The following is a 24,063-nucleotide window of genomic DNA, read 5'->3' as shown; positions in this document are numbered from 1 at the left end:
CAGTGGCTGGGCACCCAGGGGGACCGGAGCCATCTGCTGGGCTCTGTCCCCAGCCTAGCTTTCTGAGGGGCATGTGGACACGCGGAGTTCAAATTTACCTGTGTTCAGGTTAGGATTCTGCTTTATACAGTCCCACAGAGTATGTTGCCACAGGGGTGCGATCTGTATACAGTGAGGGGACAGGGTTGACTTCACACCCAGGCCACACCAGCTCAGCAAAAGTGCCTGTGAAAACGCCTCCAAGGCCACGCAGGACCTCCCGCCGGGGACCCCGCGGAGCCCCTGAGCTCTGAGAACCCCTCCCGGGACCTCAGTGGCCACACAGAGGCAGCCCCTGCTGCCGGGGAGTAGAAGAGAGGAGGAGAGAGGAGACGGGACACGGGGGGAGGGGGTGAGGAGGGTGCAGGCTGATGTCTCCCCCGTCCACAACCGCCTGGAAGGATATGGAAACAAAAGCGAGAAACTCCCCGAGGGCACGCATGCTCATTGTGGAAGCACTTTATCTTCCAGGATTAGACTCAGGAAGAGGGAGGAAGAGGGCTGACGGCTACTGCAGCGGGTGAACAGAGAGCTGACACACAGGACAGCCCCGTGGGCCCCCAGGCGGTGCGGCCCCTCACCCTCGGGCGCAGACCCGGCACCGGGCTGACTGGTTCCTACCCACGCATCTGAATTCACCAAGTTAAGCAACGAAGCAGAGGCAGGACCGTGACCCCACGGCCACCGGAGGTGCGAAAAGAGTGGCCACGCACGCCCCTCGCCCGTGTGCACACTCAACAGGCCCTCGCTCGCTTCTGCAGAGACCGTTTTCCTATGGCTACTGGCTAGTTTGCTCCCAGGGCTCAGGAGGAAGCGGCAGCTGAGGGGCAGCCCCGGGCCATCCTCGGGCAGTGACGGGGGCACCAGGGTGGCGGCGGGGGACTGCACCTGGGGCGTGGAAGGGACAGCACTCACTCTGCCATGACGCGCCGCACGTTGCTGGCATACAGGGCCGGGTCCTTCTTCTCCTCGTCCGAGGGGCTGTACACGGGAAGGAACTGAGCACAGAGAAGGCCGAGTTACTTCCACGGGCATCACCAGGCCACCGGAGGTGACGGTCGCAAGTCTGACACGATTAAGGTCTGTCAAAGCACTTTCCGTTAGAACCATCTTCAAAGTGGCCACGGTGCACATGCACGCACGCAGGGACACGTGTGTGAACACTCACAACCCACGACTCCTGGGCAGGAGCGCCCCCTGCCTGCAGGCGCAGTGGGTGACAATCTCACACGGAATCTTCCTCTACGGATGCAAAAAAGTTACTTGTGTGCCTTCCTCTCGAAAGGCCTCAGCTGGTGTTGGGGGTAACACGACAAACTATTTCCTCATGAAAAAGCACCAGATTTGACATCCGCTGCATTTTCAGATTATGACAAACCGTCCCACGGAAGTGTGCATTCGCGTGAGCGGCGCTTTTAATGAGTGAGTCCCACGCTCTGCTGCCGCCCCACTGTGTGCAGGCGTCACTGTGCCCTCTCTCTTTATCACAGACATCTGACAGTACAAGGACATCCCGAAACCCCACCAGTCCTCATCACGTGACTTCATTCACCCGGCACCATGAACTAGACGCCGTGGAAGTCACAACAGGTGTTCACGGACACCCGTAAGCATGGCGTGAGTAAAGACACTTAGAGCGATTTCAAAAAGTCATTGTGTCTTTTGAACTCAGAACATCAGAAACGAGGCGTGAAATGGAGTTCACACCGGAGGCACGGTCCTCTGAGGCCCCTGCACCGGCTGCTTCCGGGCCACCGGCACACGAGCCACATACAAAGTTCTAAGGGGCAGGCCCGCCACCCTCCGATGCGGGCCGGGGACCCTTTGCTTCAGCCTGTTGTGATTAAGTGGCTTCTGTTCTCCTGAAGTAACAAACCCGGAGTTCCGGCCGAAAGCCAGGCTCATCAGTAAGTTCGGTGCAACATGACAACTTTTACCGGAAGGACGTTGTCTCGTTACACCCTCCACGCCATGAACGGGCCATCCCTACTCTGCAGTGCGGGACTAGCCTATTGGTTCCCTTCTTAAAAAGGAACCCTCCTCCCTCATGCACTTGGATGAAACATGCAGGCTGCACGATTGTGACTATTTAACAGAGTGGAGGGAACAGGAGTCGTGACTCGGGGACACCCAACGGGCTGCAAGCCGGGAGGCAGGTTATGTGATCCGACCGAGCATCAAACAGAAAACAGCAGTACGAGACATGTGCCACGTGAACTCGCCAGTATCAGACCACGTAAAAACGCCAAAACATAACTCACCGCGTATGTGCCAATTTGCTAACCGTGTTAAAAGATGGTTGTGGATTTTTAAAATCCTATGTAAATGGATTAAAAATCATGCAAGAGACACAATGCGATTGATGAAAAGCCACGGGAAGTACCTCTAAGGAGCTGCAAAGCAAGACAGATGCGTATAACACTGAGACACAACGTGACACTGTATAGTATGTGCCGCGACAACACGTAACACTGTGTCTGTGGAGACCCCGACGTCGTACAACACATCCGCACAGACACAACTATGACACAGTATCCGCTAACACCACGTCCACACAGGTAACGTCACGTTGTGTTTGCACGACACCAACACGACATTACATCTGTACGGACGACGTAACAATGCTCAACTCGTATACGTAGAGTCCCCAGTCACAGACTGTGAAACGCTGTATCCGTGTAGACGTCAACATACAACTTTACCTGCAGACGCTGTATCACATCTGTTGGTACAGACGTTAATACAACATTGTATCTGTATACACCCCAGTGAAGGTTGCCTGAGCTGTATCTGCACAGAGGATAACCCTGTGCGACGCTGTATCTGTATAGAGTCCGACGTAACACCGTATCGCGGTGCATCTACGCGGACCTCTATGCCAACACTAAGGTTCCTACCTTTATAAACCCCGACGTGATATTGTAGAGGACGCCGCATCTATACAAACCTCGATTTCCACTCGATTGTGAAACTGACAGAGCGTGAGCCACAGGATTTTCAACCTTAAAACGAACAAACAGATTTACAGCATTGGTTAAAGGATTCTCGATTTTGTTTAAACTACTTTCGATTCTGGAGCAGAGCCTGCGGATGCCTTCCCCTGCAGAGGGCACCACTGTGCGGTGAATTCTTTCAGCGGACGCCGAGCCTCCCTCAGCCTGACCCGAACCTCGCAGCAGTGAGGAGGATGGGGCCACCTTTACTGAACAGGGGACTTCCCTGTCCCTACTGAATGCACCGACCCTGCAGCCCTCCTTTGCCCTGCATGCCACGTTTCCCCCGAGTGTCCTCCAGCTCGGGACACCTCGCCTACCTGACGCTGTCCCCGACCTGGCCGTCCCCAGTGACGCAGACCTCTCCGGGCCCGGCCCTAGAGCTCCTGACCGGCATCACCACCCTGTTCTTTGCAGAAGTTGGACAAGGGGAGCCATCCGAGTCCTGTCCTCGGGCCATCACTCACCCTCCACAGTGGACGAGCGCCCTCTTAACCCCGTGCGCACCCGACTTCTGCCCCGTCACGGCCACCCCCAGGCCTGACCGCCACAGCCCGGAGGAGCCCCCTCCTGCCTCTCCCAGCTTCCCTCTTGCTTCGCGCCACCCACCCTCCACACTCCAGCCCCCGCAACGCTATCCCCCCCCCCTCGCCGGCGCAGACGCTGCCCTTTAGGGAGTCTTCCCAGCATCCCGTTCCAAATGCCTTGGCGAGGCCTGGGGGCCTGGCCCCACCAGCCCCTTCCCACCGCCAGACAGCAGCTCGAATGCTGGCGTCGTGGGGAGGCCTGCTGTCCTGGAGCCCCCGGGCCTGAGACGGGGGCCGTCCCCGCAGCTCCCCTCCCTTCCTAGCAGCCACAGGCGTCCGACGTGACGCTGGTCACCGAGCCGACAGGCGCAAGTGGGAAGGAGAGCCACTCCCGGTTACCTTCCCACAACGAACTTAGGTCCTGGACGCCAGGAGGGTGAGAACGGGCCAGGTTTGTACACCTGGTGCGCACAGGGGGCAGAACTGAACTGCTGTTGAACAGCAGCGGGTCACGCGTCCAGAGTTCCCACGTGTGCACAACGCAGGCCAAAGTGCAGGCCAGTCGCTTGAGGGGCCACTGTGCTCTCTGGGGAGGACAGGACGCGTGAGAGCGCGCGGTGTCTCACTTACGCTCCAGGTCCTTGCCACGTCCACGTGATGGTGTCCTGGGGGGCAAGAAAGGAGCAGGATGAGTCACAGCTGACCCAGCGTGCGCCCGCCCTCCGTCCTGGCCTCGACCTGCCCGTCTCTCGCCAAGACGCCGGCGCCCTCTTCTTCCCCAGTCTGCTCTGGGACAAGGGGGCAGGCGGGTGGCGACCACCTCCGGGCCGCTCTAGACACACTCCTCTCCTCCCACGGCTCCAGGGCCGGTGCATCCCTCGTCCTGTCCCTTGTTCAAGCCGTCCCGCAGCTTCGGTCTACGGCCCAGGAGCCTGCCTTGTGCGGGCCCTCGGGAGCGGTCCCTACCGCGTGAGGTGCGTTCCAACCCACACCCACCTGTACCCCCACTGCGGGGCCTGTGCGTGCCCAGCACCCCGAGACTTGTGGACGCCCCCCACCCTCGGTCTTCGCTGCTGTGCCAGCACTGGGCGGGGACGGACGTCAGAGGACACGCGCCCTGTTTCTACCCTGACGCCGGTCCCCCACGTGGGCTTTCTTCTGAAGTCCTTCCCACAGGCTGCTGAACACCCTCCCCTCCCCGACCCCGACCTCGGGCTTCTCCGGCCGCCGACCCCATGGCCCTGGCCCACCCTCCTCCCCACAGGACCGGGTGCAAAGTGGTCAGTGGCGGTTTTCCGGGAAATTATGCAGCTAAAGAGGACGACACAGGCCAACGAGAAGAGACTGCAAAGCAGCCAGGCCGAATGCTTCTAGAAGAACCCAGGAGAGGCAATTTGCTTAAACTAAGTTGACAAAGCAAACTTAAGAAGTGGAAAACCTAGAATTCTACACGTCGATGACAGATTCTCTGACTCTCAGACGCCGGCTGACGCACGCACCTCTCCGGTCACGTACCGTGAGACTGTGCCACCTGTCGGTTTCCGTGGCTTCCGCTTCTGACGTTTACTCACTGGCCACCCTGGGGGCCTCTTTTGTGTCCGTCTGCACCTGAAGGCACAGACGTCACCCACAACTCTGCCCCCATCCGTGCCAGCAACTCCAGACCCCACCGTGCTGCGACTCGGGAGTTTCTGTTTCGCTGTCACAAAGACACGGTGGGACAGAGACACAGCTCGCTGTGACAAACCCACCTCCTGTGTCCTCCGTCAAGAAACAGTCCAGCGCATCCAGTGCCCAGGCAGGGCCCGAGGACACAAGTCCCTGTGGCCCGGTCTCAGCTACGAGAGCCCGACGCCTGTCGAGGTACAAGGACGTCCCCCTGGCAGGGTTCTGGCAGAAGTGAGATGCTCTTACAGAGGTGGCGGCGGAGGGCACGGGGGCCTGTGACCAGAACCCGCGAGGCTTCGTCCAGCTCCCTGCCTCCCCTGAGCTGGGGGTCCGTCGGGATCCCCCAGGCCCTCGGAGCCCCACACGCCCTTCTTTTACTCTGCTCTGTCACAAGCAGAGACCTCTGCACGGAGCCAGACGCACAACAACGGCGTATTAAATACCCAGTCACTTAGTTCCTTTCCCTCCTGCGGTCTCCAGCCTTTCAGAACTTAAGCACTCTTCATTTTAGTGTTTCCTGGTAAACAGGCAGTGAAGGCTCCTGGGGACATGGGGGCCCGTCTCACATCAAACCACCAGACCGAACAGACAGGAAGGGCCTCCGCTCACGACCCACGAAAACAGGACTTCACGCACGAATACTGAAGCGTCTGGAATGTCGGGATTGACTACAAACGGTGCCTGAAACGTCTTCAAACTCTCATTCCCAAGTAAATCACCGGAATCCCCGGGAAACACGCTCACCAGTTTGTTCGGGTACCGCAGAACCACAGGCTGGACAGGAACTCCTGGGATGAACGCACCTGCGGGGGAAAGGGCAGCGTCCTAGTTCCCGGGCCGCGGGCCCCGCGCTGGCGCCTCTCATGCTGGTCTTGGAGTTAACGTGAGCTTTTCTCCCTCGCCCTCCTGGTCAGAAGTCTTATTAAGGTGCCTGGAGGGACCCTCAACATGGCTGCCAGCTGTGAAATCTCAGGGGAACCCCAGGCTCACAGCCCGTCCCCCAGGAGCGTCTCTGGCCTGGGGTGTACTTTTGTGGGAAATCTGGGAGGCACCGGTGGGAGCAAGGGTCTCCCCTGCTTTCTCGAGGAGGAATTTCTCTGTGGAATTAAGAAAACTACAGGGGCGCCTGGGTGGCTCAGTCGGTCGAGCGTCCGACTTCAGTTCAGGTCATGATTTCACAGTTCGTGGGTTCGAGCCCCACGTCGGGCTCTGTGCTGACAGCTCGGAGCCTGGAGCCTGCTTCGGATTCTGTGTCTCCCTGTCTCTCTGCGCCTCCCTTGCTTATGCTCTGTCTTTCTCTCTCAAAAATGAATAAAACGTTAAAAAAAATAAAAAAAAAACCCTACATACCAGGCTTGAAGGTAATTAGGCATGTCCTGTTGGTACATGTTCCTTCTGGAAAAATCATGATCTTGGAATGAAAAGAAAAAAAGGTGAATCTTAGACATAATTCAGAATAGAATCTATTTTCTCTGCTGCTGACATACTTCAGATGTTTAATCTACTCCGTTGAAACGGGTCAGACACAGGACGAAGGCATACACGGACGGATTTCCTCTCCAAGCACGGGTTCTAAAGTCTGGAAGTGCAGACCTACACACAACACAGCCTCCTTCGAGTGTGCAAAGGGGAGTGCTCACGAGGGGGAGTGCTCAGGAGGGTGTGCTCACGAGGGGTGTGCTCACGAGGGAGTTTACTCACGAGGGGGAGTGCTCACAAGGGGTGTGCTCACGAGGGGGAGTGCTCACGAGGGGGAGTGCTCAGGAGGGTGTGCTCACGATGGGGAGTGCTCAGGAGGGTGTGCTCACGAGGGGTGTGCTCACGAGGGGGAGTGTTCAGGAGGGTGTGCTCACGAGGGGAGTGCTCACGTGGGGAGTGCTCACGAGGGGGTGTGCTCACGAGGGTTGTGCTCATGAGGGGGAGTGCTCACGAGGGGGAGTGCTCACAAGGGGTGTGCTCACGAGGGGGAGTGCTCAGGAGGGTGTGCTCACGATGGGGAGTGCTCACAAGGGGGAGTGCTCAGGAGGGTGTGCTCACGAGGGGAGTGCTCACGAGGGGGTGTGCTCACGAGGGTTGTGCTCATGAGGGGGAGTGCTCATGAGGGGGAGTGCTCACAAGGGTGTGCTCACAGCTGCTATGAGGCCCAGGTGCTGCCGCCCGGGGACACACTGCCAGTGTGGAGTGGGCCCCCACAGAGACACAGGCAGCAAAGGCACACAGGTGAGGGCCGTGGGCGGAAGGAACCGAGCCGGGCCAGAGCGGCAACACCACACATGTGGTTAAACTCCTCCCCAGCCGGATCTGCAATCACTCGGACTCACGCTGACCCCAGCGACATAATATAAGTCCCCCCGACGTTGGAAAATATGGCTCACGTGGCCACGCAGCCGCTCTCAATCGTGGGGCTGCCCAGGGGCACAGGGACCCGAGAGCCAGGCCTTCTGGGGTTTCCTGAACATCTAGAACCCACAGAGTCCCACAGAATCCAGCCCTTCGGCGTTGGAGGGAGGATACACAGCGTGACTGAAACCGTCCTCAGCCGACACAGGCCTGCAGCCGGGTCAGGACCTTCCCGCGGGGCTCCGTCCAGGCTCTTCACAAGGAGTGGACAGGCCTCACGGACCGACGTGCCGCTGAGACGTGGGATTGTGCCAACCACGGAGCCCAGGTTAGCCAGCTTCTGCCCGGTTCGAGCTTACGGGGAGACGCCTTTCAATACAGAGGCTTCAGCAACTTGAGACAGGCATGGCGATGCTTCCCTTGTTTGAATTTTAAAATTTCAGGACCCAAAGTACCCCAAGGTTAGCACAATCCTGAATTCACACACTCCTCAAAAATAAAATGAAACAACAAATCCGGCCCCAGGGAAGGCCAGTTCTGGCCCTTTGGTTCCCCACTACCCGGCCCCACCTGTAAGTTCACATCTCTCGGGACAGATCTGCTGAAAACGTGACTGTGCTACCTGTGGCCACTTTCCGTTCGACTGTGCCCGCCTCCTGATCTCCTCCACGGTCTTCCTGCGGGAATCCTGGTCCGACCGGGACACGAACACCGGCCGGATGTACTTTATCAGAGCTGGAAGGGAAGGAAGGCACTCGTGTGGGAACAGGCCACAGGACTGGAGGAGGGACAGCAGTGGCCCTGAGGGGCAGGCCGCAGTCGATGCGTGACCCTGAGGGAACCGAGCATCGGCAAAGCTCCCTCACACGGCAGCACGCAGCCCCACACCCTGCAAGGTCCGCAGTAACCACAGCGTCCGTGGGCCTGTCCATCAGGATAAAGTGAGAAGAATGAGGCTGACCGCACCCCTGCTAACAGAGGACGGCGGGGAAGGCTCCAGGGTCAGAAGGGCCCCAGGCATGTGGCTTAAACCCCACCCGCCCCTATTATGGGCACACCGTGTCTCTTGAAAACACAGGCTGTCATCCTAACCCCAGTGACCTAGGACCGTGACTTCATTTGGAAACAGGGCGTCTGCAGATGCAAATGTATGACGAGGTGGTCCCGGAGTGGGGAGGGCCCCAGCCCAGGCCCGGTGTCCTCACAAGACGAGGAGGAGGCCACGGGACACCAAGGACTGCGGGGAAGGGCCAGGGGCTGCAGGGGGCTGTGTGGACTCCCCTCCCCGCCCCCCCACCGCCGCCCAGGACCTGCCCTGTCCACACCTATGCTCTGCACTTCTGGCCCAGGTGGAGAAATCAACACCACCCAGCACGGGTGAGGCAGCCGCAAGCCCAGCCATGCGCCACAGGCCACATGTGCCACACGGCCCCCTGGTGAGGGGGTGGGTCAGTGCTCCCACCACCAAAGAGGATGGTTGTCGGGAAAGAGGGTCTAAACGTGGGAAGATACATCTTAGAAGAGAAACCTGGAGCCCACATGTCCTGACGTGTCCACATCTGAACCCCCAGAACCTGTGCACGAAACCTTATCAGGGAAAACGTTCTTCGCGGACGTAACTAGTTACGGATCTGAAGACGAGACCACCCTAGACCATCCAAGGACAGGCGTCCTTATAAAAGACACACACACAGAGGCGGCCTGTGACGAGGGACGCGGGGCCACCAGGAGCTGGAAGAGGCAGGAGGGATCTTTCCTGAAGGCCTCCGGAGGGAGGGCGGCCCTGGGACACCCCAGCCTTGGACTTCTGGCTCCAGAAGGGGGTAGAAGCTTCCGCTCTCTTAAGCCACCAGTTTGGTAATTTGTCACGAGGCCGAGGGACACTTGCACAGCTGGGCTTCCGGTACAGGAACCAGTGCTCTGGGACACAGCTGGGGAGCTGTCCCCAGGCATTAGAGTGCCTGTGTGATACTGAAGCTGATGACATGCTCCAACACGTCACGACATCTGGGGCCACTTGTGTGTGCACGAGATATAAAAGTTGTAACAACAGATGCTGCAAAGCAACCGTAAGAGAAGGAAAGAACAGACCCAGGACAAGTGCCTAGGTCACATGGGTGTGACCTGTGCCGCCCAGCAGGAGGGGGACTCACTCCCAGTAGGAGGTGGGGAGGACTCACTCCCAGGAGGGGGGAGGAGTCACTCCCAGTAGGAGGGGGGAGGACTTACTCCCAGTAGGAGGAGGGAGGACTTACTCCCAGTAGGAGGGGGGAGGACTTACTCCCAGTAGGAGGGGGGAAGACTCACTCCCAGGAGAGAGGAGGAGTCACTCCCAGAAAGGGGGAGGACTCCATCCCAGTAGGAGGTGGGGGGACTCACTCCCAGTAGGAGGGGGCAGGACTCACTCCCAGTAGGAGGTGGGGAGGACTCACTCCCAGGAGGTGGGAGGACTCAATCCCAGTAGGAGGTGGGGGGGACTCACTCCCAGTAGGAGGGGGGAGGACTCACTCCCAGGAGGAGCTGGGGGGACTCAGTCCCAGAAGGAGGGGAGGACTTGCTCCTAGTAGGAGGGAGGAGGAGTCACTCCCAGAAGGGGGGAGGACTCAATCTCAGTAGGAGGTGGGGAGGACTCACTCCCAGTAGAAGGGGGGAGGACTCACTCCCAGCAGGAGGTGGGGGGGTTCACTCCCAGCAGGAGGGGGGAGGACTCACTCCCAGTAGGAGGTGGGGAGGACTCACTCCCAGCAGGAGGTGGGGAGGACTCACTCCCAGGAGGTGGGGGGCTCACTCCCAGTAGAAGGGGGGAGGACTCACTCCCAGGAGGAGGGGGGAGGACTCACTCCCAGAAGGAGGTGGGGGGGGCTCACTCCCAGCAGGAGGTGGGGGGGCTCACTCCCAATAGGAGGGGGGACTCACTCCCAGTAGGAGGGGGGAGGACTCACTCCCAGGAGGAGCTGGGGGGACTCACTCCCAGAAGGAGGGGAGGACTTGCTCCTAGTAGGAGGGAGGAGGAGTCACTCCCAGAAGGGGGGAGGACTCAATCTCAGTAGGAGGTGGGGAGGATTCACTCCCAGTAGGAGGTGGGGAGGACTCACTCCCAGCAGGAGGTGGGGAGGACTCACTCCCAGGAGGTGGGGGGCTCACTCCCAGTAGAAGGGGGGAGGACTCACTCCCAGGAGGAGGGGGGAGGACTCACTCCCAGAAGGAGGTGGGGGGGCTCACTCCCAGCAGGAGGTGGGGGGGCTCACTCCCAGTAGAAGGGGGGACTCACTCCCAGTAGAAGGGGGAGGACTCACTCCCAGTAGGAGGGGGGACTCACTCCCAGTAGAAGGGAGGGAGGACTGAGTCCCAGTAGAAGGGGGGACTCACTCCCAGTAGAAGGGAGGGAGGACTCAGTCCCAGTAGAAGGGGGGAGGACTCACTCTCAGGAGGGGGGAGGACTCACTCCCAGTAGGAGGGGGGAGGACTCACTCCCAGTAGAAGGGGGGAGGACTCACTCCCAGTAGGTGGGGGGGAGGGCTCACTCCCAGTAGGAGGGGGGAGGACCCACTCCCAGTAGGAGGGGAGGACTCACTCCCAGTAGGAGGGGAGGACTCGCTCCCAGTAGGAGGGGGGAGGACTCATTCCCAGCAGGAGGTGGGGGGCTCACTCCCAGTAGGAGGGGAGGGCTCACTCCCAGTAGAAGGGGGGGGAGGACTCACTCCCAGTAGGAGGGGGGAGGGCTCACTCCCAGTAGAAGGGGGGAGACCTGCTCCCAGTAGGAGGGGAGGGCTCACTCCCAGTAGGAGGGGAGGACTCGCTCCCAGTAGGAGGGGAGGGCTCGCTCCCAGTAGGAGGGGGGAGGACTCACTCCCAGCAGGAGGTGGGGGACTCACTCCCAGAAGGGGGGAGGACTCACTCCCAGTAGGAGGGGGGAGGACTCACTCCCAGTAGGAGGGGGGAGGACTCACTCCCAGTAGGAGGTGGGGGGGGACTCACTCCCAGCAGGAGGTGGGGGGGCTCACTCCCAGGAGGGGAGGACTCAGTCCCAGTAGGAGGGGGGGAGGACTCACTCCCAGTGGGGGGGGAGGACTCACTCCCAGTAGGAGGTGGAGGGGACTCACTCCCAGCAGGAGGTGGGGGCTCACTCCCAGCAGGAGGTGGGGGGCTCACTCCCAGTAGGAGGTGGGAGGACTCACTCCCAGTAGGAGGGGGGAGGACTCATTCCCAGTAGGTGGGGGGGGACTCGCTCCCAGCAGGAGGGGGGAGGACTCACTCCCAGGAGTGGGGAGGACTCGCTCCCGGTAGGAGGGGGAGGACTCAGTCCCAGCAGGAGGTGGAGGGGACTCACTCCTAGGAGGAGGGGGGGACTCACGCCCCACCTGGGGACGGGGAGCTCACTCACTTCCCCATATTGGGATGTTCCTGCTCTCCGCCTTCATCACGATGGAGGACATCGTCATGGTGACAGCGATGGCGTCGAAGTAGGAGGAATGGGGCGCCAGAGTGAGGATGGCAGCCTCAGAGGGTGGGGCCTGCTGCCCCTTCACCACCACCCAGTGGAAGCCTCCGGCAAACCACATGGTGCGCATGATGGCCTTGAGCAGGACGTCCACGACCCTGCAAAAGAAGGTGCCGTGGTCAAACCGAGGCAGGGCAGGGGGGTCGCAGGTCGGCTCCGTCACGGCTTGTGAGCCTGAGGCCGGCCCCGTGCACACGGACCTGACCTGTCAGGCCATCCAGGGTGCCGTCCAGCCTGATCCGAAACGTGCACCGGGCGGAGGAGGGAAGAAAACAGGTGGTGTGCTTTCGTCCCTCTGTGTAGACGTGCAACATTGTGACTCTGTTAGGAAAACGGAAGTGGCTGTGCCACGCTCCACAGCAGCGTAAAGACACACAGAGCCCCGACCTCACAGACTCCGGGGCCGCAAGCATTGGAAGGTGACGGATTCGCATCCTGAGCACGGAGGTTTTAAAGAAACATCAGCCCGCTAAAACATCCAAAATGCAAGTAAAATCAGGAGTGAAGTCAGGCCGAGACCAGGAGCAGAGGCCTGTGGTGAGAAACCACGGTCCCACCTCCCTCAGGCTGCCCGTGGTCCCAGGACCAGATGCCACGCTGTTAAGCTTTTTCTAGATGAGATCAGGTGGACGATGACAGGACTGAGCGACAGAAAAGAGCCGGAAATCTCATGGGACTGATCCCCTCAAGAGAGTTCTGGAAGACGAGGCCCGACGGCTCTGAGCAGCAGTCCCTTACGGGGCCGCCTTGAGCCGCCGTCGCCTGCAGGGGATGAACAACCCCGGTGTGGTTGTACACCTGCTGGGGGCCAGGCTCACACATCCCCACATCGCCACAACCGGGTGTGATCACTTGCTTACGTGTCCAAGCGCACATCGCTAAGCGCGTTTGTGTGCGCGTCTGCTACTTTTCCTAACAGGAACACGTGCAAGAATGAAAGCCAGCTGACACCTGCTGTTGCGTGAGGAAGGGGGCGCCAGGCAGGCTGTGGTGCAAGGGGAGCCAGTCCCGGGAAGCCGGGTGCAGGAGAGGGGGCTGGTGGGAAGTGGGGACCAAATCCTGATGTTTCTGTTGGACACGCACCCACCACCCCTCAGGCCAACAGGCCAAAGGGCACTAAGCAGAAGCGGGCGGGGGGAGCGGGGGCGGGCGGATGCACCACCCCTGACGATTCTCTGAGGTCTCGGGGAATGCCATCCCCAGGACACCGCCCGCTGGGAAGAGCCGGCCTGCGGACGTGGAGCAGGCCTCCTGGCCCGACGCCTCCCGGCCAGGCTCAGGCAGCAACGACAAGCCTGAGGTGCCCGGAGCGTTTCCTGGGAAGAGAGAGGCAGGACACAGACCTACACGCACAAGGGCATTCTTGCTGCATCGCCCAGGTGGGAGCCCGAGAACCCGAGACGTGAGCACAACCAGCCCCGTGATGGAGAAGAGACCGACCAGGGGAGAGGCTGCGGTCCACACCGTCCTCGAGCTGTTAGAATCCGGAACGGGGCGCTGTGAAAGGAGCCGAGGACGAGGCAACAGTCTGGCCAATCCAGTCTCTCGCTGCAGAAGCAGCCAGTTCCCCGGGAAGCTGAGGAGTGAGCAGGATTCCCCCGGGAACAGGCAGGGAAGAAAGGACGGCACTTCGGACACGAAAAGTTTAACACGAAACCAGAGACTCCTACAACTTCCTTCGGGAATTTTTCAAATTCCCAAGGACGGACAGAAGATACCAAAACTTCCAGAAGAGCAGATGGGCGACCCGGGCACCACAGCACACTCACATCTTCGCGGCCCCGGGACGGAAGGTCTGGAACCCGTCGTCTGCGCCCTGACAAGCTACCCGTCAACACCGAGGGGAAAACAAAGACTCCCGGACATGAAACGCACCTGTTTCTCCTGCTTGTCCTCTGAGAAAAAACCCCGACGCTCCACAAAATCTTGGGAGGAAAAAAACAAGGGAAAAAAAAAAAACCCCAAACCAGGCTGAGGAGACAGACGATGCCCAAACCTGCAGAAAGTCGCTGCACCCAGCAGAAGAGGAACGTGTGAGGGGGGGCCGGGGGCTCGGGGACCCCCAGGAGGAGAGCATCATCGCAGCGTGGACACGAGGGGGCAGAAGTGCAGGCTATGCTCGGGCTCAGCATCCCATTAGCAACAGGCGAACGAGAGTCTGTCACTGGAAATGAGGTTCGATGGGGCCCTAAGAGCGGGGCTGTGGCGCAATGGGACAGGTGTCCCGTGAGAGACAGACCGGAGCTGCCCGCCAGGTGAGGACCTCGAGAGAGCACGTGCGCAGGCCAGGAGCCGGATCTGCCCGATTCCAGCCCCCGCAACCTCGCGCTGTTCCCCAGCCTGTGGCACGTGGCTGCGGTGGCCCAAGGGGACTACCACCGGCCCTTCCTAACCTCGTGAGTGGGCCCAAGAGGCAACGCCGAGGACCATCCTCCACCACTGGCCCGCTGGTCGGGTTTTGCGAGAAGATGTGCTGGTTGTTTACACGACTGTGGTTGGAAGTAAGTGTGTTGTGAGACTGTTCATTCCTCCCTTCCCTGGAGGCCCAAGGCTTTCCCTTTAGCAAGTCCGAATGGCAGGATCTTACATTCGGCAAAGACCCTCCCCGACGGAGGAGCATCAGCCCGCTCAGACCCGCACGACTCTGCAAGGTGTGAAACTGCACACCTCCCGGCCGACCCCACGACTCTTCCGCACAGGCCCGTGTGCGCTAATCCGTTTCCTCCTAACTCCTGAGTCCCTGGATCAGGCACCTTGTCTCCACCTTCTCCTTTAAGGAGTTCAGTGTTGATGGTACTCGTGTTTTCCCTCCAGCACCAGACCCAGCGCAGGGCTGTGCATGGCTCGCTCGCGCGCGCGCACACACACACACACACACACACATTTGCATATACACATGCATTCACATATATACACAGGCACGTGCTTGTATACAAATACACATGCACACATACACACTCACATACCTATACATGCATGTATACATGCACATGCTTGCACATGTGCACACACATACGCATGCACATGCTTGTACACACATGCGCATGCACACTCGTGCACACACCCACATGTGCATATACACGTGCACACATTTGCACACATGCATATACATTCACACGTATATACACACGCATATGCTTGTACACACATATACATACACACACTCACTCATGTACACACCCACACATGCATATACACGTGTGCACACATACACATCCTGCACGTGCATGTACATACACACAAATGCTCACGCACAACACATGCACACTCACATGCCCACACATGTATGCATGTGCTCACACACACATATACATTCATACATATATGCACACGCACATGCTTATACACACACATGCTTGTACACACATACACACGTGCTCACATATAGGTACACATATGCACGTGCACACGCTTGGACACACGCACACACATGCTTGCACTCCCACACAGGCATGTACTCATGGTCGCACACACATAAACGTATACACACTCATACATGTGTGCACAGTGACGTGTGGTCTCCACGGACACAGACACCTCTATTTCTCGCTGCCGAGGACACTTCTCAGGCATGCTCTGGGCACACGAGGCACCTGGGAGGCAGTGGCCCATCTGTCACCGAAGGAGCCACGTGGAGCTGCACGGGGTGGGCACGGGGAATGGAGAGCAGCCCGGAGTCCCGCACTTTGAAAAGACAGAATCTGCACTGTGTGTGTGGACAGAGGAGGGGATCCCAGCCCAGGGACAGAGCGGAAGAAGGAAGGAATTAAGACAAAAATGCCGGGAAGTCGTGTTAACCTATCACGACTCAAACCTCAAATTTTTAGTCAAATCACTTGTAGTTTGTCAAAAACTACAAAAAACTCTGCTTTCTAGCTATGGATTCTCAACCTAGCGGCACTGAAATTCTGATTTCTATTTGGTCTAGATTTTGTTTGATTACACATTTGACACTAAATCCCTATTTTAGGGCTAAAACATTGAAAAACACCCTCCAGGTTAAGTAAGCTCTTCAAAGAGAATTAAGAAACCCAAAAAGTCAGAACAAGGACCCCAGAGCCAGTGATGACCCCAGTGCACCCAGGTGACCACAGTGGACAGGAATGCCAAGCAGCTGTCCCTCCCTCGGGACCTGCTTCCTGGCGTCCCCGGGCCAGGGGCTGTGCTGGGGACAGAATGGGAACAGGTCACGGCCTGCCTTTGGGACCTCTGGGAGGGAGACAGACTGTGGCTCACTTGGTACCGATGATGGTCCAAGAACGTGAAACACGGCAGGGGGTGCACACAAAGACCCTGTGTGAGGGGTCCCCCAGGCACCTGGACCGTCCCCAAGCACGGCCACGCCTTACTCATCACTGGCTCAGCAAACGCTTGACTCGAAACTGGCCGTCTTTGCCCCGCATGTCAGTGCCCTGTGTGAGCACGACAGGTGCGTGTCGGGACCACGGGCACCGAGGACCCGCCAGCTCCCGCCTGCCGGCCGTGGGCACGGTGTTCCTGCAGAGCAGAGAGCAGACACGCTCCCGGTGCAGGAAGTCGAGCCTGTCCCTCAAACCCCTTAAGGCCCAGGAGCGAATGCCCTGGGCTCCGTCTGCCCTGGCGGCTCCACCCTCCTGGGCGGTACGCGGGTCAGCGGGTGTGGCTGGGCTCCAGCAGAGCTGTTGGTAAACCGAGTGCAGCTGGACGTGGCGTGTGCACCTTTCTGCTGACCCCTGTGCGGGCCTAGTGGTAACTCTTTCTGAACAGACCGTTCAAGGGCCCCGGATGGCTGCCGAGAGGCGTTAGGGTGTGGACAGCGGGGAAGTCTCCGGGTTTACGACAGAGACGACAACTTCCAGGGCGCTGGAAATACTTCTCGAAGTCCTCCCGACACCCGCCACCTTCATTTACTAATGCGTATACTCTGCGAACAGCTTTAGGAAGAAACAAGACAATACTGTGATTTCATTTAACTTCCTGCGGTCCACGTTGGGTCTCTGGCTGAGACGTCTACAGACGGCTCTCCTTTGTCAGTATCTGGTGAGCAAACGCAAGGGACCTTCCAGGTGTACGAAGCAGGGAGGGTCGCTGGACCCTGCGGAGACCAGACCAGCGAGAAGGACAGACGCTGGCCGACACACAGCCTCGCAGGGCTGGGGACACGGAAACCAGCGGGGAATCTCTGTGCTGAGGACACGCCAACAGCAGCCTGGCCCCAAAGGACCCCCTCAGGGCAGGGGTGCGGCGGGGGCACGGCAGGGGCGGAACCGGCCACTCCCCGAGGGGAAGGGGGCATATGTCCCGGCCGGGAGAGGGCAGCCTGGCGTGCTCCAGGCCCAGGCGGGGGAGGAAGGCCGGAGGGGCCGGGGCACGCGGTGGCCCTGCAGACGGGTGACTTACTTCCGCCACGAGGCCGGGGACGGCTCGGGCTCCCTCTCCGAGGACCCCAGCGTGGTGAAGAACGTGAAGGGCCAGGCGAGCAGCATCGCGATCAGGACGAGCAGCAGCCGGATGGGGAAGAGTGTCAGCGTCATGAAGGCCATCTGGGAAGACAGAGGCGAGGTCATTCCGGAATCGGCGGACTCCGCACGGGCAGCCAGCCCCGGAGCTGGCGTGGAAACGCCACGCCTGCCCTCACACGTGGCGGCGAGTGGCCAGGACGTCCTGCCGAGGCTCTGGGCTGCACCGCCATCCCCCAACCCCGGCACCCACAGTCCCGCACCTGAGCCCCTCTGGGGCCCGCCCCGGCACACGCCTGAGCCCCAGCACAACCCGGGGACGCCTCTGCAGCGCTGAGGTTCCCCGCGGTGAGGCGGATGCGGGAGCTCAGGGAGCACTGGGGACGCCCGTGACTCTCCAGCCCCAGGACATCACGGGCGGGAGCCCAGCAGAGAACGGGGCACAGCCAGCCCACCTCCCAACGGGCAGTCTGGTCGGGGTGACACCACGGGAGGGGCTCCGTGGGGATGGACACATGGTTCACCAGAGGGGTCAGGGCAGGAACACGGTGGACAGATGGCCATTCCTAAAACCAGGCGCCCGTGCGCACAGAACCAGGCTGTGGTTCCCGCCTGGGGGCACACGCCTGGGGACACACGCTCAGGAGCCTCGCGGTCTCAGAGGGCCAGCATCTCAGCAATCAGAGAGGAAACAGGGCAGGGGACGGATGGCAAAGCTTAAACTTACAAAGGATTGATGATCAACAGATGCAACTTACAATTATTTGCAGTAACACACGCTTCGAACGTGTAGGTTTCGGCGCAGGGAGGACAGAAAAGACAGGCCAGGAGAAAGTGCACAGCGACGTCTCCCAGCTCCCGGCCGACCGGCTGCAGGGCCCACGGCCGCCCCCCTGCTCGTCCGTTACCCGCACCGGACGGCCCCGCGGTTTCTCTGCAGGCGCTCCCGGGTCCCCTGTCAGGAGCAGCACCGCCCAGCAGGTGGGAGACAAGCCGTGTGTGTGAGTTTAAACTGTCTAGTGGCCCCACAAGGTGAGGAAGTGAACGTAGCACAGACATCACATCTGCTGTCCTGTGGTTGATGCTGGTGACGACGTTTCCCATCAAGTGCGGGCTTGCTCTGGGCTGTGGCAGATGTGCTTTGCTGACAAAAAAGTACCTTCCCGCCCCTGGGTTTCTGGGAGTTGGGTTTGTTCCACGTCACGAATGGGTGAACGCGACCTGCTGTCCTTCCTGCGTCTGGTGTTTGTTTGCTCAGCCCGTGTCCACCACATGCTGCTTTGAGACATGAGAACCTTGGTCACAGCGCTGGGGTTTCTTTTTTTTAATGTTTATTTATTTTGAGAGATAGAGAGCAGAAGCAAGGGGGGGCAGAGAGAGGGAGAGAGAACCCCAAGCAGGCTCCCCGGGCTCGACCCCACAAACCGTGAGACCGTGACCTGAGCCGAAACCAAGAGTCGGGGATTTTTTTAAGGAACTGCTGAGTCTGCTCACCGATGCGTCTCTGGGTCGAGTCGGGGGCAGGCCTGACCCACAGCTTCCCTCCGGCGGATCCCGTGGCGTGGCCCCCCCCCCGCACACCAGCGAGCTGCCGCTCGGGGGAGTTTCCACGGCGATGCACACACAAGCGCTGTTCTAATTTTATTTTCATCGCTTACCCAGGTGTCCCACTTCCTGGGATCCTTCAGTGCTTCTGCCACTGAGAAAATCCTCTCTGGGAGTCCCCGGCAGGTTTTTCCTCCCCTAACCAATCTCCCACCCCGCACGCGTCTGCAAGAGAACCGAGAAGCTGCCCGTGGCACTCTCCCGTGCCTCTCGTCACCCTGCCGTGTAATCGGCATTGTTCGTGCCCTCTGCAACTTTTCGGCCTACACTGACCGGTATTTTTCTACTCTATCAGCCTGTTTACTGAACCAGTTTTGGATGGGTTTACCGTCCCCGGGGCCAGTCGGTCGGTCGTATGAATTTTAGCTCCTACAGGCACCCCGCTCTTACTCGGACTCTAACGCCCCTCTTAACTTCTTGAGGTGAAAGCACAGAGCGGTATTTTCGGAAGCGCCCCGTTTCCCGCTGCCACACTGAGAACGCCCAGCTTTCTCCAGCCCCACGGTAAGTTCCGGACGGCTGGCTGCGGGCGCCCCGGACGGCCTTTACACCCGAGGCCCGCGCGGGACGGGCCGAGGGACGACCGGGCAGCAAAGCACGTGAACAGAGCCCGCCAGGAAGTGTTCACAGTGCGAGGGTGCAGCCGCGATGCTGTTCGCCCGCCATCAGGCCTACCCCCCGCTCTGGGTCGACAAAGATGGAACCACACGGGTTCCTGGAGGGCGTGGGAGCACCAGCCCCGCCCCATACCTCTGAGAACCACAGACGGGGACGGGGAGGCGAGGGGCCCCTGGGGGGCGGCGCCCCGCTCCCTCCAGGGATGACCCGGGCCCGCCCGGTGCCCCGAGTCAGGGCACGTGTGTCGCTCCTCACGTTGTTAATGACATGTGTTCCCGTGGGTGGCCAGCAGCTGTTGGACCCGGGACACAACACGTGAGTGACCACAACTGACTGTGACGACAATTCACGCACCTCTTACACGAATCCCGAGAACACCACCTGGTTTCCGAGTTTCACGGCGAGCGGGGAGGGGGCGTGTGAGTGCCCAGCACGGGCCGGGGTGCTCAGCTCACAGACGGGGCTCGTGCACAGTGTGGTGAGTGAGCGTCACAGGCCTGCAGTGACCGCCTGGCTGGGCCTGAAGGACGGGGAGAAGGTGGACACGGGTTTACAAGGGCCACGTGAGCGACTTGGGGAAGGCGAGCACCTTCGGGGGGCCCATGGGGTGCAGGAGGGCCCCGGCCACCTGGGCTAAGACCCCGTGTGTTTCCCGGGCTGCTCCCCAGGACCCCAGGACCCTGCCTTGACCTTGCCCCAGCGCTGGGCCCACGTGCTGTCCACTGGGCTCAGCCCTGACCCGGAGAGGCAAACGGTCCCCAGAAGGGGCAGGACTCGGAAGGCTTCCTGCAGCCTCTTCCAGAACGTTCTGTGGGCTACGGCCACTCCTCCTGAATTCCAGGCTACCGGCTGGTTGGGCCCTCCTGTCCCCTTGCATCTTCTGGCCCACCTGCGTCCTTCCCAGGCCCGGCCACCTCCCGGTGCCCTCGCTGTCCACCACGCCCTGTGCCCAGCCTGTCGGAGCACACTCAGAGTTTCCAGCCACAGGACCACAAGCAGGGCAGCCGTGTCAGCCACACGGACGTTCTCAAGTGTGCTGGGGCTGAGGAAACGCGTGCTCAGAACGTCCTGGCTGGACTGGAAAACAAACAGGGCCACAAGCAGACGAAAGGGGCCAACTGGGCTGTTTCCAGGCAGTTCCGGCTCAACGTTAGGGAGGCACTGTAATTAGCAACTAGGCTGGACACGGTATTTCCTTCCGGGAGCCAGCGGGGGGCGTCCCATTCCCCAGTGGGAGTGCGCCAGGAGGCAGAGGGGGGCCCCGGGGAGAGAGCGGGTCTCCGCTCCCCACAATCTGAGTAAGACCCAGCTCTGTGCTGGACTCCCTGGATGGGGCGTGCCCGCTCCCACCGGAGCCCCCCTCAGGGCGGCCCTGGGCCAGAGGGCGGGGTCAGCGGGGCCTCAGGGAGAGAATGCTAGCCTTGCCCCCGGCAATGGCACAGGGCGGGGGCCAGGGGCAGCAGTGGCACACGGGGAGGAACGCTGCTGACCAAGCAGGAAAAGGCTGCTAACACGGGACCCGCGTCCCCTCCAAGATGCTCAGAGGGCTGCGGCCTGTCCCTGTCAGGAGCCCCAGTCACCCTCAAAAGTGCCAGGCCGGTCCTCCCATGAGCTGAGGGTTTATAACCCAGTCCCAGGGGGCCCCGCGGTGACAGTCCCTGGCTGAGTCGGTTCACGCTCCTTGGAAGCTGGCTTAGATACACGGTCCCATCGGAAAGGGGTCCCCAGGAACAGACGCTGCCCTCCAGGTTCACGGTTGCCCTGAATCACAGAGCAGCTGTTCCGGACCGGTATGCTCTGTCTGGAGTCCCCGCTGGAGCAGACCCAGGCGCAAGGAGACCCTCACAGCCGCCTGCAGGCTCCCAGCACTATTTCCTGCCAGACGGAACCAGGGCTCCTGGGCAAAGGCACTCCCAGCAGGGGCAGAAAACGTGGAAGGGGTACCTGGAACCCAGCGACACAGCGGAGATGGGGAAGGTAGGCAGAGGTCCCTGGGCCCGGGAGCCCCCGCGGCAGACATGCCACTGTGACCACGGTAAGAGCCATCGATGAGGTAACGGAACTTCACACGTGCTCACGAGTCCATCAACCAGGCGCACATGCCCCACCTCACTGGGGGCCTCCACGGACCCCAGGAGACCAGCTCCGAGTGGCACCCGGGCCAACAAGGACGAAGAATCAGGCATCGTGCTGTCCATCCCGAGACTGTCCCTTGGGACAGCCACGGGGAGAACCCGGGAGTGTCCCCACGGGCTTCTGGAACCTCACCACTCGCACACACCCATGTGAAGGGGCCTGTGTGGACAGAGACAGACATGTGAGCCGGGCGCCGTGTGGATGAACCACGTGACAAGCCAACAGAAACAGAGCCTCCTGATTCTGGATCAGAAGACACGGGAGACACGGGGGGGGCGGGGGGCGATCGGCAAAACGCAGAGCAAGACGCTCAGGGACAAAAGCCCCAAACACACCGTAAGAAAATAAAAGCAAGGAGCTGGAAGGAGGCTCCAGGGGAGGACGTGTGTGAGGCTCCGGGGTTGACGCCCGCGGCCCTGCTCGAGACACATGCGCACCCGGGAGCATCTACAGGTCAAGTCTGGGCTTTGCTTGCGGATCAGTGAGACCGGGGAGAGAGCGGGCGTCGGCGAGACCAGAGTGGCCGGAAGTTGGCGACTGCTGAGGTGGGCGAGGGTGGGCACGGGGCTCACTACGTTTTCTCTGCTTCAGTGTTAGGGGCTGAACCATGGGGCCCCCTTAAGAACTGATGCCACAACCCCCAGCCCGCCTCCCGACGTGCCCGTGCTGAAGACAGGGCCTTGGAAAGGGCATTAAGGTACAATCAGGTCACCAGAGCAGACCCTAATTCCATAGGACAGGTGTCCTTACACGAAGAGGAGACTAGGTTACAGACACGCACAGAGGGACGGCCGGTGAGGACTCATGGAAGTCACGGCACCTCCACGCCAAGGAGAGAGGCCTCAGGAGGAACCCACTCTGCTCACGCCTGGGTCTCGGGCTCCCAGCTCCCAGGACCGGGACAGATAAATGCCTGCTCTTAAAGCTGCAGGTCTGTGGGGTCAGCACCCGAGCACACTCGCTGGCGTCCGTCTCAAACCTCCCGGAGGAAGACGGTTCTAATGTAAAACGTTCCCCGATTCTCAGTGAGCTCACCGGACCCGTGTTCTGGAGCTGTGGTCACAACACCCCCGCTCAGGCTCACCTGCAGCCACTCCCTCCTCTCTGCCAAGGCCATGAAGGCCACCAGGACCGCCGACGCATTCGTCACGCAAGCTGGTCCAAGCACCTTGTGTTTCACAATCAACACAGAACCGCCGACAGGGTGCACGAGAGACAAAGACCTCGGGTGCACACGAGGAAGGGTCCCCGGTGTCTCCACCTGTGCCGCCCTGTGGCAGGCCAGGTCACTGCAGTGACACGTGTCCTCGCAGGGCGTGCACAGGCTGGCTAGGCACCGAGATACCGTGCGCCCCCAGCGCACACCGAGGGACCCCAGCCCGCGGTGCAAGCTGCTATCGGGGGGAGGGCAGGTTGCAGGGAGAACGGGTTCCAGGGCCAGCGTGCTTCAACTGCAGAAAGGATAATCACCACCATCCAAAGGACACGAGAACGTGTTCCCAAATGCACTAGAGAAAGACGCACCCTCCGTGTGATTTGAGAAGACAGGAGACACACGCGGAGGCACCTGCCGGCCGCACACGGTGACACACGGTCCTACCCTGCACTTAGTTCCACCCAGCGGCTTAGAAAGTCTCGGGGAATGACGCTCACACACGGCGAGCACCCCATCAGCCCGCAGGCCACACACGCCCCTCCTGGAGGCTGCTGGACACACAGACGAACGAGAACGCGAACGTGGGAGACCACAGCTCGGCACCGTGGCCATGAGGCTGAACACAGGGCCCCGGGGCCCAGCGGCTGTGGCGGAGGCCAGGTGCACCTGGGGTTCTGCGAACAACCGTCCTCTCCCACGAAGCTGCGCGACAAGGCGCTACGGGTGACAGCTCAGGGAGCCTGTGTGTGCAGCTGGCGGGCCCAGCTCCCCGGGAGCCGCTCGCGCAGGTGTTGCTGCTGACAGCACAACCGGTTGGTGCCACCAGGGGACACTGAGGCGATGGTCACTGTGTGACAGGTGCTGGTGGCCAGCCAGAGGGAGGAGCTTCGGGGATGGACCAGAAGGGACCAGCTCCCGGGGGAGGAGCTTCGGGGATGGACCAGAAGGGACCGGCTCCCGGGGGAGGAGCTTCGGGGACAGACCCAAGGGGACCGGCTCCCGGGGGAGGAGACAGGGCTGCCAGCTTCACATCAGGTAGACC

The 24,063-nt window shown here is 60.5% G+C and overlaps 1 protein-coding gene across 4 annotated transcripts in view; it reads right to left on the bottom strand.

Annotated features, from left to right (window-relative positions):
• LPCAT1 (lysophosphatidylcholine acyltransferase 1) overlaps window positions 1-24,063 on the bottom strand; it is a 53,996-nt gene that overhangs the window by 10,390 nt on the left and 19,543 nt on the right. For all 4 annotated transcript variants that reach the window (XM_019813062.3, XM_023239800.2, XM_019813061.3 and 1 more), the window contains exons 2-9: window positions 17,448-17,590; window positions 11,952-12,166; window positions 8,190-8,302; window positions 6,578-6,638; window positions 5,972-6,030; window positions 4,190-4,224; window positions 2,987-3,041; window positions 955-1,037 (exon numbers count right to left, since the gene is read on the bottom strand). In XM_019813062.3, coding sequence (XP_019668621.1) covers window positions 955-1,037; window positions 2,987-3,041; window positions 4,190-4,224; window positions 5,972-6,030; window positions 6,578-6,638; window positions 8,190-8,302; window positions 11,952-12,166; window positions 17,448-17,590 — 764 coding nt within the window. The remainder of the gene's footprint in view (window positions 1-954; window positions 1,038-2,986; window positions 3,042-4,189; window positions 4,225-5,971; window positions 6,031-6,577; window positions 6,639-8,189; window positions 8,303-11,951; window positions 12,167-17,447; window positions 17,591-24,063) is intronic.

Source organism: Felis catus, chromosome A1 (genome assembly GCF_018350175.1).
Source record: "Felis catus isolate Fca126 chromosome A1, F.catus_Fca126_mat1.0, whole genome shotgun sequence".
Lineage (NCBI taxonomy): Eukaryota > Metazoa > Chordata > Mammalia > Carnivora > Felidae > Felis > Felis catus.
This window is presented reverse-complemented; position numbering and strand designations above follow the sequence as displayed.